The sequence below is a fragment of the Eulemur rufifrons genome, chromosome 7 (genome assembly GCF_041146395.1).
Source record: "Eulemur rufifrons isolate Redbay chromosome 7, OSU_ERuf_1, whole genome shotgun sequence".
NCBI classification, from domain to species: domain Eukaryota; kingdom Metazoa; phylum Chordata; class Mammalia; order Primates; family Lemuridae; genus Eulemur; species Eulemur rufifrons.
The window spans coordinates 114,805,749-114,823,764 of record NC_090989.1 but is presented as its reverse complement, the minus strand read 5'-3'; the positions used below and the strand labels follow the sequence as shown (position 1 = coordinate 114,823,764).

The following is an 18,016-nucleotide window of genomic DNA, read 5'->3' as shown; positions in this document are numbered from 1 at the left end:
AGAGAAAGGTTTTGAGCAGGTAATAATCTGATCAGAATTGTGCTTTAGGAAGATTAAAATATGGCAATAGCCTATTAGGTAGATAGAAGAAGAGTAAGAGATCAGGTTGGGGCAATACAGCGAGACCCTGTCCCTACAAAAAAAAAAAAAAGTAGGTCTTGCTCTTGCTGTATGATGGTGTTGGAGGACCCTCCCTGCTTCAGATTTACCAACAGCATGAATCAAGAAAAGATAGCCAACCTACAGGCTCAGGTCCGGAAAGGGGGCAGGGATACAGCTCGCAGAAAGAAGGTTGTACACAGAACAGCCACAGCGGATGACAAAAAGCTTCAGAGTTCTCTAAAAAAACTGGCTGTGAATAATATAGCTGGTATTGAAAAGGTGAACGTGATTAAAAATTATGGGACAGTTATTCATTTCTACAATCCCAAAGTCCACGCTTCCCTGTTTGCTAACACCTTTGCAATTACTGGTCATGCAGAAGCTAAAACAATTACAGAAATGCTTCCCAAAATATCAGGTCAGCTTGGTGCTGACAGCTTAAAAAGCCTTAGGAAGTTAGCTGAACAGTTCCCACGGCAAGTCTTGGATAGCAAAGCACCCAAACCAGAAGACATTGATGAGGGGGATGAGGACGCTCCAGATCTTGTAGAAAACTTTGATGAGGCATCAAAGAATAAAGCTAACTAAAATTTTTTCCTGTGTTTGGAAATTGGCATGGACTAGATTTAACAAATCAGCTATGTGGTTCCAAAGTTTTACAGACACAGAGAACATCACCTGTTACTAGTTCAGTAATATCAATATTTTGTAAATTAATAATGCTGTTTGTTCAGCATTTTTAGGTCATTTGAGTTTGCATTTTGCACTTCCTCTGAGGGTCTATTTTTTTGGTCAAAATATGAAGTGTTGGTGCAGTTTGAGGATGTTTTGATTTTTGATTCTTGGGTTTTCTCTTGGGGCATTTTTGGAATATGTATGTGTATGTATGCATGTAGGTATGTATGTATATAGTGGAGAGCAAATTGGAAAACAATTCTATTTATCCTCTTCCTTCCCCCAATGGAAATAAAACAAATCTTTACCAAAAAAAAAAGTAAATAAATAATAAAAGAGGAGACCAATTAGGCAGGTATTTTAGTTGCCCTGTCAAAGGGACAGTGAAGGGGGATGGTAGGGGAAATGGAAAGGATAACTTTGAGAGATTATCTTGATAGGATTTTAGAAATGACAGGATGTGAAGATGGAGATGGGGTAAGAAAAGCATAAAATAATTATTGCATAATATTCTATTATACTGGATATACTGGATTATATGGACATTATCATAACTAATTTTTTTACCACTTTCTATCACTGGACTATTTATTAAGCAAGTCTGAAAAAAAGGTGGGTGGGGAAAGAAGAAGAAAACAGAAGGTTAGGAAGGAAAGAGGGAAGGAAGGAGGTATAAAGGATGAAGGAGAGGGTGAGGAAAGAAGCCAGGGAAGAGGAAAAGGGGGAAGGGTATGGGAGGGAGGGAATGAGATGAGAGACAGAGGAAGGAAGGACAAAGGGAGGAAGGAAAGGTAAGAGAGGGAACAGAGAGGGGGAGGTAAGAGGAGGAAAGGAACATAATAGAGATAAGGAAGACAGGAGGGGGAGGAAGTAATCTTATAAAATGAAGGAAAAGAAAAAGTGAGCTGACACGTATCCACATTAAACATTTGTTGAGACACACACACACACAAGGAAACTAACTGGGACTCTACATAATAACTCAAATAGTTTACATATATTTATATAAACAATAATTTGAAGAAAAATCAAATATCTTTGAATTAAATATAAAAACTTTAAGCCATATTTAACAGATAGGAACATTAATCTGTACTTAAAAAGTAAAACAAAAATTACATATAGATATACAAAAAAATGGTGTAGCAGTTATAAGACTGAATCAAAGTTAAAACCCCTTCAACATTTTTGAAAACAGCTTTTTAGAAAAGTATTTAAAAAGACTACCCTACCTGTAATATCTAAATACATAAAATACCAAGCATATATAATAAATTAGACTCAAGGCTTTACACTTGATATTTCCTCTGCTGGAATGCTCTTCAGCCAGCTTTAGATAGTTCATGTCTCTCCCAATACTTTATTAGGGTCAATGCTAGAATGGCATCTCAGAATGGCCTTCCTTAAAAACCCTATTTTTTTTTTTTTTTTTTGAGACAGAGTCTCACTGTCTTGCCCTGGCTAGAGTGCCATGGCGTCAGCCTAGCTCACAGCAACCTCAAACTCCTGGGCTCAAGCAATTCTTCTGCCTCAGCCTCCCGAGTACCCGGGACTACAGGCATGTGCCACCATGCCCGGCTGATTTTTTCTATATATTTTTAGTTGTCCAGCTAATTTCTTTCTGTTTTTTTTTTAGTAGAGACGGGGGTCTCACTCTTGCTCAGGCTGGTCCTGAACTCCTGACCTCGAGCGATCCTCCCGCCTCGGCCTCCCAGAGTGCCAGGATTATAGGCCTTAAGCCACAGTGCCTGGCCCATTAAAAACCCTGTTTAAAAGAGCACGCCATGCTATCCTCTTAATGGGCTTTATTTTTTCATCATAACACTTATCATTACTTCGGATTATGTAATTTGCTGTTTACTTGCTTATTATCAGTCTCCACCTTAGAATGTAAACTTCATTAGGTTAGAAAACTTGTCTTATTCACTCATGTATCCCTAGAACCTAGAACAGTGCCTTCCACACAATAGCTCAATAAATAGCAGCTGAATAAGTAAATGACTGAATAACAAATGAGTAATATTTTGAACATAAAGAATAATTTACTGCAATTTGGAAATACTTTGATCAAGGGAAAAGAACAAAATAACCATGGATGAAGATTCTCATCTCTGTACCTGCATTCCCCACGGTGCATAGTAAACACTACTGAAGAAATGAAGAGTAAAAATATATAAATTATGCAGGAGAGAATATTAACAGGGAAATATTTGTACATATTTTATTTTATTTCATCTTTGAGACAGGGTCTTGCTCTGTCATCCAGGCTGGAGTGCAGTGGCATAATCATAGCTCACTGCAGTCTTGAATTCCTGGGCTCAAATAATCCTCCTGCCTCAGTATCCCAGGTAGCTGGGACTATAAGTCACAACCATGCTCAGTCTGTACATACTTTAAACAAAAACCTGTAATATAGTTTAGAGTAATTTAATAGGCAAGTGTTTATAAACAAGGAAAGTAACTGGGTCACTCTAAATAAGATTTATCTCAAGTAGTAGTTAGTGAGGGGACATGAGGAAAAATGTCAGAGTAAGGACCGCCAAAAATTCTCTGTTCCATAAAAGCAACAAGAGATGGGCAAAAATTACCAGCATCCAAATTTTCAGAACTATAGAAGTTATCCAAAGAATTGCAACAATCTGGGGAGTGTTTATTCAAGGAAAAAAAGCTGAATCTCAGTAAGAATAGTGAGCTTTTTGGTGTTTTAACTTGCCCTAGTCCCATTTCCCACTCTCAGCTCTGTGGAGCCTTGAAATATGACAGCTAGCATTTGTGATGAAAATTCATAGCTTGGTACCTTCAAAATGAGGCTGGAGCTCTTTCAAAGCATTTTCAAAGAATTGTTATTTGACCTTTCCTTGGATCACTCACTTGCAAGGCTTTCTGTATTTGACCAGATTCTGAGCTCAACCAGTGTGGAAAGGCCTTTTCCCCAGAGGTCATATTTGAAAACAGTTACAGGCAATTGATTAACTTTGCAGCTGCTTGAGGTGGTGAATACAGTTGGGTAAAAATATTAAACAAACAAACAAAAAACAACCAAAAGGCTTAAAAGGAAAAGCTGGATTATGAGATGTCTATATGGGCTGGGAAAAATCTGATATATTATTGGGAATCTAGAAGCCATGTACATGCCCAGGATTGTGTGAATGTTCAGGAAGGACCTAAGAAAGCACTAAGCTCTCACCTTCAGCTGACTTTGAGGCTCTGTACAAGCAAGAAGTGAAGGCTAAAGCAAAGTTGTGAATTGCCTGCCTGAGTACTGATGGCATGATCTACCAAATTCATAGAGCCCCTAAATAATGATTGGGAGACTTACTGGTTCAAGGTATTTAAGGAAGTATCTGTCTAATCATTAACTGATCACTAAGGTAACCAAGCAGGGACTTTGGTGACCATGTAAGACAAAGAATACAGACTTATGCAGAATTAGTTTAGAAAAGACAATAAACAAACAAGCAACAACAACTACTCCAAATAACAACAAGCACTGGGGTGGGGGTGTGGGAAGAATGTGATTTCCAGAGTAACCATATTATATTATTTAAAAATGCCAAGTTTTCAAAAAAAATAAATAAATAAAAAATTATGAGAAATGCAAAGTAATAAGAAAGTATGCTTTCTAAAAGAGGTACACTTTAGATTCAAAGACATAAACAGGTTGAAAGTAAAAAGATGGAAAAGATACACCATGCTGACAATATTCAAAGGAGAGCTTAAGTGTGTATGGAAAATGTTAGGGTGTGGGCTGGTGCACATGGGTTTGAGAAAAATTTCTTAAGATAAACATTAGGATGGAAAGAAATTTATTTTACTTTCCCAAGAGGGAAAGGGCCCAACATGAGAGAGGAAGAGGAAGAGCGGAAGAGGAAGACCATGTTGTCAGAGAAAATCAGGTATTCAGGTTTCTTATTTAGGAATTGTAAAAAGGGGGTGAAGATGATTTATGGCAGTAGCTGAATTAACAGGGTACTCTGAATGCTGCATCTGCTCCTCTCTTTCTTCTCAGCAGGCAGATAACAACAGAAGTGGCTATGGGATGTCAAAGATCCTGTGGGTGATCTAGTCCTTAGGATATGATTTTGGGCAGGAAACTGAGGCCTGGCTTTTGCTCCCCTGCTGTTCATCCAGGGGCTTCTCAGGAACTCCTTCAGGCTACAGAAACAGATTCTAAAGGGCAGCGAGCCAGTGAATGTAAAGAGAAAGCTTTACATTTTCTTTTGTCTTTTAGCTCTTTTCAGATGTTTGTGAAAACAGAGTTCCTGCAGAGTGTCTGTCAGGTAGGGAGAGAAAAAACAGAGAGCAGGGAGAGAGCTCATGATTGATCTTTAGCTGTTTATAAGGAAACTGCGGGATTAGATATTTTCCTGTTATTTTAACAAGGCTTCCCCTTTCAGTAATATCAGACAAAATAGACTTTAAGATAAAAATTGTTACTAGAAACAAAGAAGGATTCTTAATAACTATGAAAGAGTCAATTCATCAAGAATATGACAATTGAAATCATATATGTACCTAACAACAGAGCCCCAAAATACATGAAGCAAAAACTGTCAGAAATTGAAGGGAGAAATAGACAATTCAACAATAATAGTTGAAGACTTCAATACCCTACTTTTAATAAAGGATAGAGGCCCGGCGCGGTGGCTCATGCCTGTAATCCCAGCACTCTGGGAGGCCAAGGCGGGAGGATTGCTGGAGCTCAGTAGTTCGAGACCAGCCTGAGCAAGAGCAAGACCCCGTCTCTACTAAAAATAGAAAGAAATTATATGTACAACTAAAAATATATGTAGAAAAAATTAGCCGGGCATGGTGGCGCATGCCTATAGTCCCAGCTACTCAGGAGGCTGAGGCAGGAGGATTGCTTGAACCCAGGAGTTTGAGGTTGCTGTGAGCTAGGCTGACGCCATGGCACTCTAGCCTGGGCAACAGAGTGAGACTCTGTCTCAAAAAAAAAAAAAAAAAAAAAAAAAAAAGGATAGAACAATTATACACACAATCAACAAGGATATAGAAGACTTGAACAACACTATAAACCACCTAGATCTAACAGACATCTACAGAATATGCCACACAATGGCAGAATACATATTCCTCTCAAGTGCACATGGAACAATATCTAGGACAGACCATATACTAGGCAATAAAACAAGCCTCAATAAATATAAAAGTAAATCATACGAAGTATGTTCTCTGACCATGAAGAAATGAAACTAAAATATGTAACAAAAGAAAATTTGAAAAATTCACAAATATATGGAAATTTTAAAACACACTCCTAAATAATCCATGGGTCAAAGAAAAAGTCACAAGAATACTAGAAGATATTTTGAGACGAGTGAAAAGGAAAACACGACATAAAATTTACATGATGCAGCTAAAGCTGTGCTTTAAGGGAAATTTATAACTTTAAATGCCTATATTAAAAAGAAAATCAATAACCTCATCTTCTATCTTAAGAAACTAAAAAAAGAAGAGTACACTAAATCTACAGCAAGAAGGAAGTAATAAAGATTAGAGGGAAAATAAACAAAATAGAGGCTAGAAAAACAATTGAGAAAAATCAACAAAATCAGAAGTTGGTTTTTGAAAAGATTAACAAAATTGATAAACTTTTAGCTATACTAAGAAAAAAGAAGATGCAAATAACTAAAATCAGAAGCAAAAGTGGTGATATTACCATCAACTTTACAGAAATAAAAAGGATTATTGGGAGATATTAAGGATATTATATGTCAACAATTTAGATAACCTAGATGAAATGGACAAATTCCTACAAGTATTTAAACTGACGGAGAAACAGATAATCTGAATAGAACTGTAACAAGAGATTAAATTAGTAAGTATAAAAAGTTCCCATCTAAAGAGGACTGGGCACAGTGGCTCACTCCCTGTAATCCTAGCATCCTGGGAGGCCGAGGTGGGAGGAACACTTGAGCTCAGGAGTTCAAGACCAGCCTGAGCAAGAGCAAGACCCTGTCTTATCTCTACAAGAAATAGAAAAAATTAGCTGGGCACAGTGGCACATGCCTGTAGTCCCAGCTACTTGGGAGGCTGAGGCAGGAGGATCGCCTGAGCCCAGGAGTTTGAGGTTGCAGTGAGCTATGATGATGCCAGTGCACTCTAGCCTGGGTGACACAGAGAGACTGTCTTAAAACAAAAAACTTCTCATTAAAAGCAGCCCAGGTCTAGATGGCTTTACTGATGAATTCTATCAAATGTTTAAAGAGGCAGACACACCAAAACTTCCCAAACTCTTCCAAAAAATAGAAAAGGAGGGAACACTTCCATTCTATGAGGTCAGTATTACCATGATACAAAAATCAAAGCCATCCAAAAAAAGAAAATTATAGACAAATATACCTTATGAATATAGATACAACAGCCTTCAACAAAATACTGGCAAATCAAATCGTGTAAGCATATAAAAAGGATACACTATGGCCTAGTGGGATTTATCCCAGGAATGTACAGATGGTTCAACATATGAAAAACAATTAATAGAATATGCCATATAAATTGAATAAAGGATAAAATCCACAGATTATCTCAAAGACATAGAAATAACATTTGACAATATCTAATACACCTCCAAGATTAAAAAAAAAAATCAACAACCTAGAATAGAAGGGAACTTCCTCACCTAATAAAGTGCATCTATGAAAAACTCACAGCTAACATTACACTTAATGGTGAAAGACTGAAAGCTTACCTCTAAGATCAAGACAAGTCAAGGATGTATGCTCTCGCCACTTATATTCTACGTTGTACTAGTGGTTCTAGGCACAGCAAGAGAAGAAACAAAAGGCATACACAGTGTATAGGAAGAAGTAAAACTATCTCTCTTTTCCACAAAATTTAGGGCTAATAAACAAGTTCAGCAAGGTGGCAAGATCAATCTACAATAGTCAACTTTATTTCTATAAATAGCAATAAACAATCCAAAAACAAAATTAAGAACACAATTCCATTGACAAATAAAGTTCCATTCTTTCCATTAAAAATAATAAAAGTCTTAGGGAATAAATTTAACAAAAAAAAAAGTGTAAGACTTGTGCAGTGAAAATTACAAGACATGTAAAGAAATTAAAGACCTAAATAAATGGAAAGATACCTCGGGTTCATGGACAGGAAGATGTCATATTGTTAAGATGACAGTATCAAGGTTATCTACAGATTCAATGCAATCCCTATAAAAATTCAGCTGCCTTTTTTTACAGAAATTGACAAGATGATCCTAAAACTCATGTGCAAATGCGAGGGACCCAGAATAGACAAAATAATCTTAAAAAACAAAAACAAAGTTAGAAGACTCAAACTTCCTTATTTCAAAACTTACAACAAAGCTAGAGTAATCAAGACAGTGTGTTGTTCACATAAAGACAAGCATATAGATCAATGGAGTGGAATTGAGAGTCCAAAAATAAACCCATACCTCTATAGTCAATTATCATTTTTTTTATTTTTAGAAATGGGGTCTTGCCACATTGCCTAGGCTGAACTTGAACTCCTAGGCTCAAGTGATTTTTTTGCCTCAGCCTCTCGAGTAGCTGAGACTATAGGTGTGTGCCACCATACCCATCTGTACAGTCAGTTAACTTTTGACAAGCGTGTGAAGACTATTCAATGGGGTGTGCCAAGAGAATTCAATGAGGAAAGAATAGTCTTTTTAACAAATTGTGCTGGAATAAGTGGATAATCACATGCAAAATAATATGAACCCCTACCACATACCATATATAACATTTACTCAAAATAGAAAGAGGCCTAAATGTAAGAGCTAAAACTATAAAACTCTTAGAAGGAAAAGTTAGAAGAGTGTAACTCTTTGTGACCTTGGATTAGGTTTCTTAGATATGACACCAAAAGCATAAGCAACGAAAGACAAAATAGAAAAAGTACATAAATTGGACTTCATCAAAATTTAAAACTTCTGTGCTTCAAGGACACTATAAAGAAAAGTTAAAAGACAACCCACAGAATGGGAAAAAATATTTGCAAAGCATGTATCTGGTAAGCATGTAGTATCTAGAATACATAAAGGACTCTTAAAAATCAAGAATAAAAAGATGAACAGCCCAATTAAAAAAATGAACTAAGGATTTGAATAGACATTTCTCCCAAGAAGATATATAGACAGCCAATAAGCATATGAAAAGATGCTCAACATTATTGGGCATTAATGAATTGCAAATGAAAATCACAAGGAGATTCCACTCCACATCTACTTGATGGCTACCATCAGAGAGATGGACAATAAGAAGTGAGTGAAAGATATGGAAATTGAACCCTCATATATTGCTGGTGCAAATGTAAAATGGTATATTGCCACTTTGGAAAACAGTTTCATAGTTCTACAAAAAATTAAACATAGAGTTATCATATGAGTCAGTGATTCTACTCATATGTATATACCCAAGAGAACTGCAAACATGTTCACACAAAAACTTGTACATAAATATTCATGGCAACATTATTTATTATAGCCCCAAAGTAGAAACAACCTCAATGCCCATCAGTGGATGGATGGATAAACAAAATGTAGTATTCATGTAATGGAATATTATTCAGTCATAAAAAGGAATGAAGTACTGATACTGTCATCCCTTGGTATCTGCAGGGGATTGGCTCTAGGATCCCCTGTGGATATCAAAATCCATAGACAGATGCTAAAGTCTCTTATATAAAATGGTGTGATATTTGCAAATAACCTATGCACATCTTCCATGTACTTTAAATCATCTCTAGATCACCTATAATGCCTGATACAATGTAAATGCTGTATAAATAGTTGTTTTACTATATTCTTTAGGGAATAATGACAAGAAAAAAAAGTCTGTACATGTTCATTACAGATACAACCATCCATTTTTTTTTTTTTTTTTTTCCCCATTTTTGATCTTTGGTTGGTTGAATCTGATGATGAGGAACCCATGGGTAGAGAGGGCTGACTGTACATGCTATAACACAGATAAACCTTGAAAACATTGTGCCAAGTTAAAGAAGCCAGCCATGAAAGGTCCTACATTTTCTGATTCCATTTATATGAACTATGAAATGTCCAGAATAGGCAAATCCATAGAGACAGAAAGTAAATTACTGGTTGCCAGGGCCTGGAAGTGTCTGCTAACATGTATGGTGTTTCCTTTTGGGGTGATAAAATGTTCTAAATTTAGATAGTGGTGTTGGTTAAACAACTTTGTAAAAATACCAAAAAATCTTTTGTATTTTAAAAGGATGAATTTATTTTATGGTATGTGAATTATATCTTAATAAAGCTGTTTAGTTTTTTTTAAAAAGAAGCAGATAGCACACAAATACACCTTTTTAACTTAAAACTTACATTTTCTGTGAGGGTCATGTTTTCTTTGCTGATATTTAATGCTGTTGTCATTAAAGCCAGATTTATGATGTTGATTTACTTGTCTTATTTCTTGAGGTAGAACTGCACCCTGAAAGTTAAAATTCTTATAAATTAGTTAAATAAAATCTTACTACTGTAACTACTTATTTTTCTCAATTTTTAATAAATAATTATTTTATTATTTTAATAAAAATCATATAGCTCACTAGAAAAAAACTTAACACAGAAAAGTATAGAGAATTTTAAGAGCTCTCCAAATTCCACCACCAGAATCATTAACATGATTATCACTCCAGATATTTCTCTATGCATTAGATACCAAAATACACAAAAAACAATCATTTTACAAAAATGGTATTTTCTTTCTTTCTTTTTTTTTTTTTTTTGAAACAGATTCTCACTCTGTCACCTGAGCTAGAGTGCAGTGGTGTGATCATAGTTCACTGCAACCTCAAACTCCTGGGATCGAGCAATCCTCTTGCCCTATCCTCCTGAGTGTCTGGGATTACAGGCATGAGCCACTACACCTGATTAAATTTTTCCATTTTTTGTAGAGACGGGGTCTCGCTCTTGTTCAAGCTGGCCTCAAACTCTTTGATGACAAGCACTCCTTCCACCTTGGCCTCCCAGACTGCTAGGATTAACAGGCGTGAACCACTGTAACTAGCCCAAAAATGCTATTTTCAACAGAAAGAATTAAATCTAATTTTGCTTGAAGTTAACAAATGCAGAAACGAATGAAAATACTAAACTTTAGGTAAACATCTCTTCATGATAGAAATACCAGTTTCTAAAGATCCTTCTAGAATTATTTCAAAATAATCCTACCTTTTAGGTAGGTGGGGGCGGGAAGTGAGCAGGAGTTATAGGAGAAATAGGATTAGACATGGGCAATGTAGGTAGGGTCTGAGTATCTGTGGGTTCATTTATACTATTTTCTTGGCTTTATGTTTAAAATTTTCCATTGAAAAGTTGAAAAAAATTTATCACTTCTGACTCTTTGTTAAGAAAGTTGAAGATATTAGCCCATTTATATGTTCCTTCTCCCAACACCTAATTTTTATTAATATTTATATTGTCAAGGTTTTTAAATGATGAAAGACTTCACTACCAGATAGTCTGATTATAAAGTTACAGTAACTGAGATACTTCATAAATGGATAGAATTAGCAAAATGGCATGAGTAAGTTTCCTATAAGTATAAAGACTCTATCAGATTCTTTTGTTTTTTGATAGGGAGAAAATGCCTAAAGGCAATAAGGGATAGCCAATTTGCCATAGTTGAAGCAGTAAGAGGAAGGAATAGTGGAGGCTAGAGAAGCTCAATACAAATTAATTATTTCACAATTTTGTTTTTGGCAGGCCCTATTTATTTCCTTCTCAGCACAGACAAAAATGAACATTGAATAAAAAGATATATCATGTCCTAGCTGGTTGTGGGCATGCTCCAAAATAGCTGTGATATGCACAATAATGTGAAGGAAGGTCCAATGTGCTCACATGCACAGGAAAACACCCAGGGCTCTTCAGTCTTTAAGAGTCAAAATGGCATGAGATTTCTCTTATTATAGTACAATGGCCGGTGGGGTTTCGGACAACAGCAGCACATCACAGGGAATTTTGACACCGAGGAAAGGAATGTAAACATTAGGATCAATAGATGATGTGTATGAACAAATATCATGTGAGTGTCTGCTACGTGCCAGGCATAGTAAAATGAACTTTGCATCCATTACCTTAATATCATTATAGCAATGCTATCATCATGATAATGCTATGTTATATTTTGATTTCATTTTATAGATGAGGCTCAAAGTGATAAAATAATTTGGTCACAGAACTAAGTAATGGGAAAGCTGACATTTGAGCTCTAACTCCAAAACTCATGCTCACAGTATCACTTCAGAGAAAAGGTGTGCCATAAGTTTAATTAGAAAGCAAATACGATGGTTTTGAGTATAGTTCTTTGGGTTGTTCTATTTGATATCTATATAAAGCTATTTGTGTCAGTCATACTGCCATGTTTTGCCAATAAAAATCTTGATTTTTTTTTTTTAATCACAGTGAGTTCTCTTGAATTTGCTCATCAGATGAATACCAGTCTAGGCTACTTATTAATGCATCATGGATAGAAATGTTATATTTGGCAGCTCATGATTCTTGGAACATACAAGAGATAAAACATGGGAATGTTCAGCTGAAAGAAATAGTGAAATAGCACCCAGTAATAGGAGCTGCACATAGAAGATTATGAGAAAATCAAGTAGTTATCAAGAAATAGTAGACCTTAACTGAGACCTAGGGGGATTTTGGTAGAGAGAGAAGAAAGAGTATTCTCAGCGGAAAGAACAAAAACCAAAAAAGGAACATATAACCCAAAATGGGAATCATCTGTTTGTGGGGAAAAGGGAAGTAAAGACACTAATCTGACTGGAACAGACTATTTTACCAAATAGTTGAACATACTTTATATGAATTAGGTAGGGTTAGATTACAGAAGGCCTTAGATATTAGTTTGAGGAATTGAGGTTGTATTCCAGTAGTACTAAACAGAGAGCCCTATACATTCTAGAATACTAGAGAAACACTATTTTCAGGACGGAAAAGATTGCAGAGGTCATCTAAGTCCAATGCCTTCATTTTATACATTAGCCCACAGAGGCCCAGGGAAATAGATTTGCTCAATTTGAGTCACAAAACCTGACTTCCTGATTCTGAGTCCAATACCATATTTATCCCACTATACTGTTTCAGGACATAAACTGAGTTCAAACCAAGGAGGTATTTTGCTCAATTATGCCTTGAAGCTAACACAAGTGAAAGGGTCTTTAAGAAAGATTAATCAGGCAGTAGTAGGTAAAAAGGACCATAAGTGAAAGAGAAGAAATAGAGAGGATAGAGAGGAGGCTACTCTAGGCCAAGGATGACAATCTAAAGTCCATTTTTGGGAACTGAGAAGGAATGGAAAGATTTAGGATCTTCATTGCAAAGAAAAAAAATTAGAGAGAAAGCAAAAATTTTTGACTCCAAGCTTTTTAGATTATATGGCTGGGGAAATGGTGGTGTTAGAAACAAGGATAATAGGCTTTAGATGAGGTCAATTCTGGGACATCTAAAGGTTGAGATGATGGTGGAATAATACTCAGCTACATCTGTCTTCTAGAAAGCTGGAGATTTTGAATTAAATATTGACTGAGAGGTTGGAGCCAGAGACATATATTAGTCGTATTTAACAGAGAGCCAAGAGTCAAAGTCATTAGTCAAGCACTAAGGCAAAAGGGAAAAGAAAATTATTGTTGAGTTTAGGGGAGCAGTCCCTAGCCAAAGATTAGAAGAGCAGGAATTAATAAAGATACTGAACAAACAAGTAAAGGCAAGAAGGGACATAGGGTAATAACACCTTTTAGAGCAAAACTCCTTGAAAGAATTGCCTATATTTGCTGCCTCAGCTTCTCTCCTCCCTTTCTTAAATACACTCTAATCAGTTTTTCATTCCCATTATTATACTGAAACTATTCTTTCAAGATTCCCAATGACCTTCATGTGCTAAGCCCTATGGTTAATTCTCAGTTTTTGTCTTAATTGATCCCTCAGCAGCACTTCACACAATTGATCACTCTGCTCTCCTTATATCCATTCTTCACTTGCCATCAGAACACCACCTTTCCCTGGTTTTCTTCCTGTCTCACTGGCTATTATCTCTGTCTTCTTTCTCAGTTTCACTTAATCTCTCGGACTTTGTAAAGAGCTGGGCATGGTGGCTCACGCCTGTAATTCTAGCATTCTGGGAGGACGAGGCGGGTGGATAGTCCAAGGTCAGGAGTTCGAGACCAGCCTGATCAAGAGCGAGACCCCGTCTCTACTAAAAATAGAAAGAAATTATTTGGACAGCTAAAAATATATATAGAAAAAATTAGCCAGGCATGGTGGCACGTGCCTGTAGTCCCAGCTACTCTGGAGCCTGAGGCAGTAGGATTGCTTGAGCCCAGGAGTTTGAGGTTGCTGTGAGCTAGGCTCATGCCATGGCACTCTAGCCCGGGCAACAGAGTGAGACTCTGTCTCAAAAAAATAAATAATAATAATAATAAAAAAAAGATAGAATGCTCTAAGGCTAAGTTATGGGAATTTTTCTCTATCTACATCCACTTCCTTAGATAGATAGATATAGATACATACACAAACATATACATAGAGACATACATACATCATGACTCCCAAATTTCTCTCTCTAGTCCTCCAAAACCTTTAGACTCAAATGTCCAACTCTATAACTCCATTTGAATGTTCAATATACATTTCAAACTTATCATGTCCAAAATTGAACTCTTGATCTGCCTCCACAAACCTATGTGCCCTGAAATCATTCCTATCTCAGTTAATAGTCACTGTTCTTTTACTCAGACCTTAAGAATCACATTCTTTATTCTTTCCTTTCTCTTTTACTCCCATATCCCATTCATCATCAGCTGGAAATCTCTTCCAACTATGTCTAGAATTGAACCATTTCTCGCAGGCTCCTGCTATCCTGGTCCAAATTCATATTACTTCTCACTTTGATGATTACAGAAGTCTCCTAACTAACCTGTTTCCACTCCAGCTCCTCTATTTTCTATTCTCAAGATGGCAGCTAGAGTGATCCTGTTAAAATTTAAGTCAGAGATCATGTCACTCTGCGGCTCAAAGCCCTCTACTGATTCCGTTTTCACTGAGGAAAAGCCAATGCTTCTATAATGGCCTAGAAGGTCATACACGTTATCAACGTGTCACTCCTCTAACCATATTTTCTATAAGTCATTCTATTGCTTCTGCCACAATGGATTTTCTTTCTCTTCCTTGAGTATGCCAAGGATGGTCCCCACAACAAGACCTTTGATTTTGTCTGGAATACTCTCCCCCACTAATTTCATTCAAATCTTTGCTCAAATTGTTACCTGATCATTCTATTTAAAACTATAATACCTTACTTCTCCTCTGCTCAATACTTCCTATCCTCCTTCCCTGAAAATTTCCTCAAACTTAAGGTATAATCTTCTAATATACCATGTAATTTATTTGTTTATCTTATTGGCCTTTCCTCCTTAAAATACTAATTTTATGAGGTCCAGGATTTTCCTTTTGTTTACTGCTATGTTCTCATTGTATAGAACAATGCCTGGCACATGGTAGGCACTCAATCAATATGTGTTGAATGAATGATAACGAAGAATTCCAGAAGAATGAATTGGAATATCTGGATATGGATTATATTTAGGTAGAAGGCATTTATGGATGATCTAAGGAAAATTTATAATAGCATACTGGCAGAGGAAACCTATGTATCTTGTCATCCTCATTCTTTATGTTTATTTTACCATCATTCCTTTTGCAATTTTCCCCTCTCTGGCTCCGACAATACTATCACTGTAGGAGATTAGAATAAATGAGGATCTGACGGTGCAAGTTTCTGGTTTATAAATTTGACAGAACATTCCTTTTTGACTTAAGCTGAGAAGACAGGTAACTAGCAAAAAATGTAGTAGGAATTCATTCCTTTTTCTCTTCCTTTCTTTGTCTGAGTCTCTACTCTTTTAGCAGCACTTCTCTCCTCTTTTAATCTCTATCAAGGAATGTGAATTTGCTCATTTATATTTAAGATAACAAACTGCCAACATAAAGTTATACATTCACGTGGAAAAAAATAAATTAATAAATGCAATTAAGGACTTTGTTGAATTTAAAATATAGTTGTTATGACTTTGTGAACAAATTAAAAAAAACCCAAAACTGACTTAAATGTCTGAAAAGAATTACGGAAGTTCATGATCAAATTTTATTTTCTATTTTTTGAGATTTCACTAAAAAATCATTGTATTCTTAAGAAGGAATACTAACCTTCTCTTGTACAGTTGGCTGAAGGTGTTGAACCTTAGTGGAACCCTGTAAGGACTGCCAAATGTTGCAAAATTCATCATCGTCTTTAGTAGGTACCTAGCAAAGCACAAACAATTTCTTAAGGAAATAAAACATGAAGAAATAAAGATTCATATTAAAAATCAAATAATTTATTAATTAAAGTTATTCAGTGGTGAACAGGACATTAAACTAACTTTCATTATCTGAAATCTCTCAGTTCTTTCTTTCTAGAGCTCAGCATAATGATCGCAAAAGTATTCTACTTGAGTGAAACTGGTCTTTTTCATATGCAATTGGTTTTGAATGGTTTTACTGAAAAGTATTTGAAGCATAACAAACACTATAAAAGATGATACTGAATCAATATGCCCACCAACATATATTTTTGTCTTTTAATGTACTAATACATTATCTCACCCTATTTTATTTTAAAAATCTTCATTTACACAAAAATAATCTAATACAATAAATTATTATAAATCAATTTCATGTAGATTAAAACTCTGGAAAAATATGCACCAAATTTTGACATGGTTACCTATGAGATTTGAGAGGTTTTTTTCCTTGCGTTTCTTTTGTTATCATCTACTTATCTGTGTTTTCCAACTGGTCTATAATAAATATGTATTATTTGGGTTAAAAAATGTGGTTAAAACAAGATTTGGGGCCATGGAATTAAATGAAGTGTCTCACATGAGAGAAATCAATTTTTGTCCCCTGAAAGATGAAATAAAGGAAATCATCCATGAATTAAATGGTAGAGACTTAAAAATTGCATTTGATAAATGTGATATAGTCCTCTCCTCTTCAGCTTTCAAATTTGTCATTCATAGATAACATAGGACATTTGAATTATATAAGAAAAAAAATTAAATGTTAATTTGAAAAGAAAACATGAACATTTTCAAGCTCCTTATTTAAATAAATGTATTTCTTCTCTAATGTAAGTATAATTTTATAACAGAGGTAAGATACTATCAATAGCATTTTTCACTAGCCTGCTATCTTAAAATAAATCTGGAATTGACTTGAACCAAAACTTTTTAAATATAAAAGGAAAACTAAGTCAAATTATATTTCTGCTTACAAAGTTTGCTGTAATTTGTGATTTGTAAAAGGGATGGAGAGAAATTAAAGACTGAGAATCTTACTTGAGTAGGAACAAAAAGTGATTGTGGGGAATGGTTTAGGCATTCCAAATGCCCAGATGAAATTGGTGAATTTGAGCTATAGTGATTCACAGCTGGTTGTGGTTTCACAATGGCTGTCAACTTCTGATTTCCAGTTTCAGAGCGACTCCCGTGAGAAAGGTTCACCAAGGCACTTGTTGGCAGTCGATAACCTCTTCCTGGTGAGCATCTAAAAGTAAAAAGTTATATCAGGGTCAGAGGGAAATAATACTAAATGTATTAAGAAGAAGAGTCAAATAATTTTTGGGTTGACAATCCATCAGCAGAAATAAACATTACTTTTTATTTCAGTAGAGGAACATTAAATCATAGAAAGATCTCAATTTATATGATGATACATTTCTAAAAAGTCTCCTAATAAACCATTCAGTACTTACCAAGTGGGAAAAAACCCAACCCTGTTCTAGGGTGTGTGTCTGTGTGGGTGGGCTGGTTTGCCCTCAAGAAGCTTGCATCTTAACTGCTGAGTATAACTGACTATTTATGAATTAAATGTCAAACTTCTTAAAAAACAACAACTGTGGTTTGTACAGTCTTGGTTAGGAAAGCCCAGGAGCTATCTGAGTGTGGAACCATTCTTAATGTGGTTCTTCCTAAGAAATAAGGTAAATATTAATATGTTAGCTTTCAACACATTTGTCAATTGATCAACTATTGAGTCCAGCCCTTTTTAATCCTCATTTTCCCATCTTAAAATTCTGTGCCTGGACCTGGGAAGGCTTTAGAGACTAGTATTTGTGATTTTCTTCCTTCATGGCCTTGAAAGACATTAAAATAAGCCTTCTCTTGTCAT

The 18,016-nt window shown here is 35.6% G+C and overlaps 2 protein-coding genes across 4 annotated transcripts in view; one reads left to right on the top strand and one right to left on the bottom strand.

Moving 5' to 3' along the window:
• Positions 1 to 18,016, bottom strand: part of XRN1 (5'-3' exoribonuclease 1) — a 116,122-nt gene that overhangs the window by 19,478 nt on the left and 78,628 nt on the right. For both annotated transcript variants that reach the window (XM_069473145.1, XM_069473144.1), the window contains exons 31-33: positions 17,185 to 17,392; positions 16,013 to 16,108; positions 10,121 to 10,229 (exon numbers count right to left, since the gene is read on the bottom strand). In XM_069473145.1, coding sequence (XP_069329246.1) covers positions 10,121 to 10,229; positions 16,013 to 16,108; positions 17,185 to 17,392 — 413 coding nt within the window. The remainder of the gene's footprint in view (positions 1 to 10,120; positions 10,230 to 16,012; positions 16,109 to 17,184; positions 17,393 to 18,016) is intronic.
• Positions 199 to 690, top strand: LOC138386621 (transcription factor BTF3 homolog 4-like). Of its 2 annotated transcripts, XM_069473142.1 has the most exons (2): positions 199 to 381; positions 584 to 652. In XM_069473142.1, exons 1-2 carry the CDS (start codon positions 217 to 219, stop codon positions 650 to 652), a joined length of 234 nt encoding a protein of 77 aa, XP_069329243.1. In that variant the 5' UTR covers positions 199 to 216. The 2 variants fall into 2 exon arrangements, with proteins under 2 accessions (XP_069329243.1, XP_069329242.1); XM_069473141.1 differs by having other exon boundaries at positions 199 to 690.

Coding starts and splice junctions, on each gene's coding strand:
- LOC138386621 (XM_069473141.1), top strand. CDS start 217: ATGAATCAAGAAAAGATAGCCAACCTACAGGCTCAGGTCCGGAAAGGG.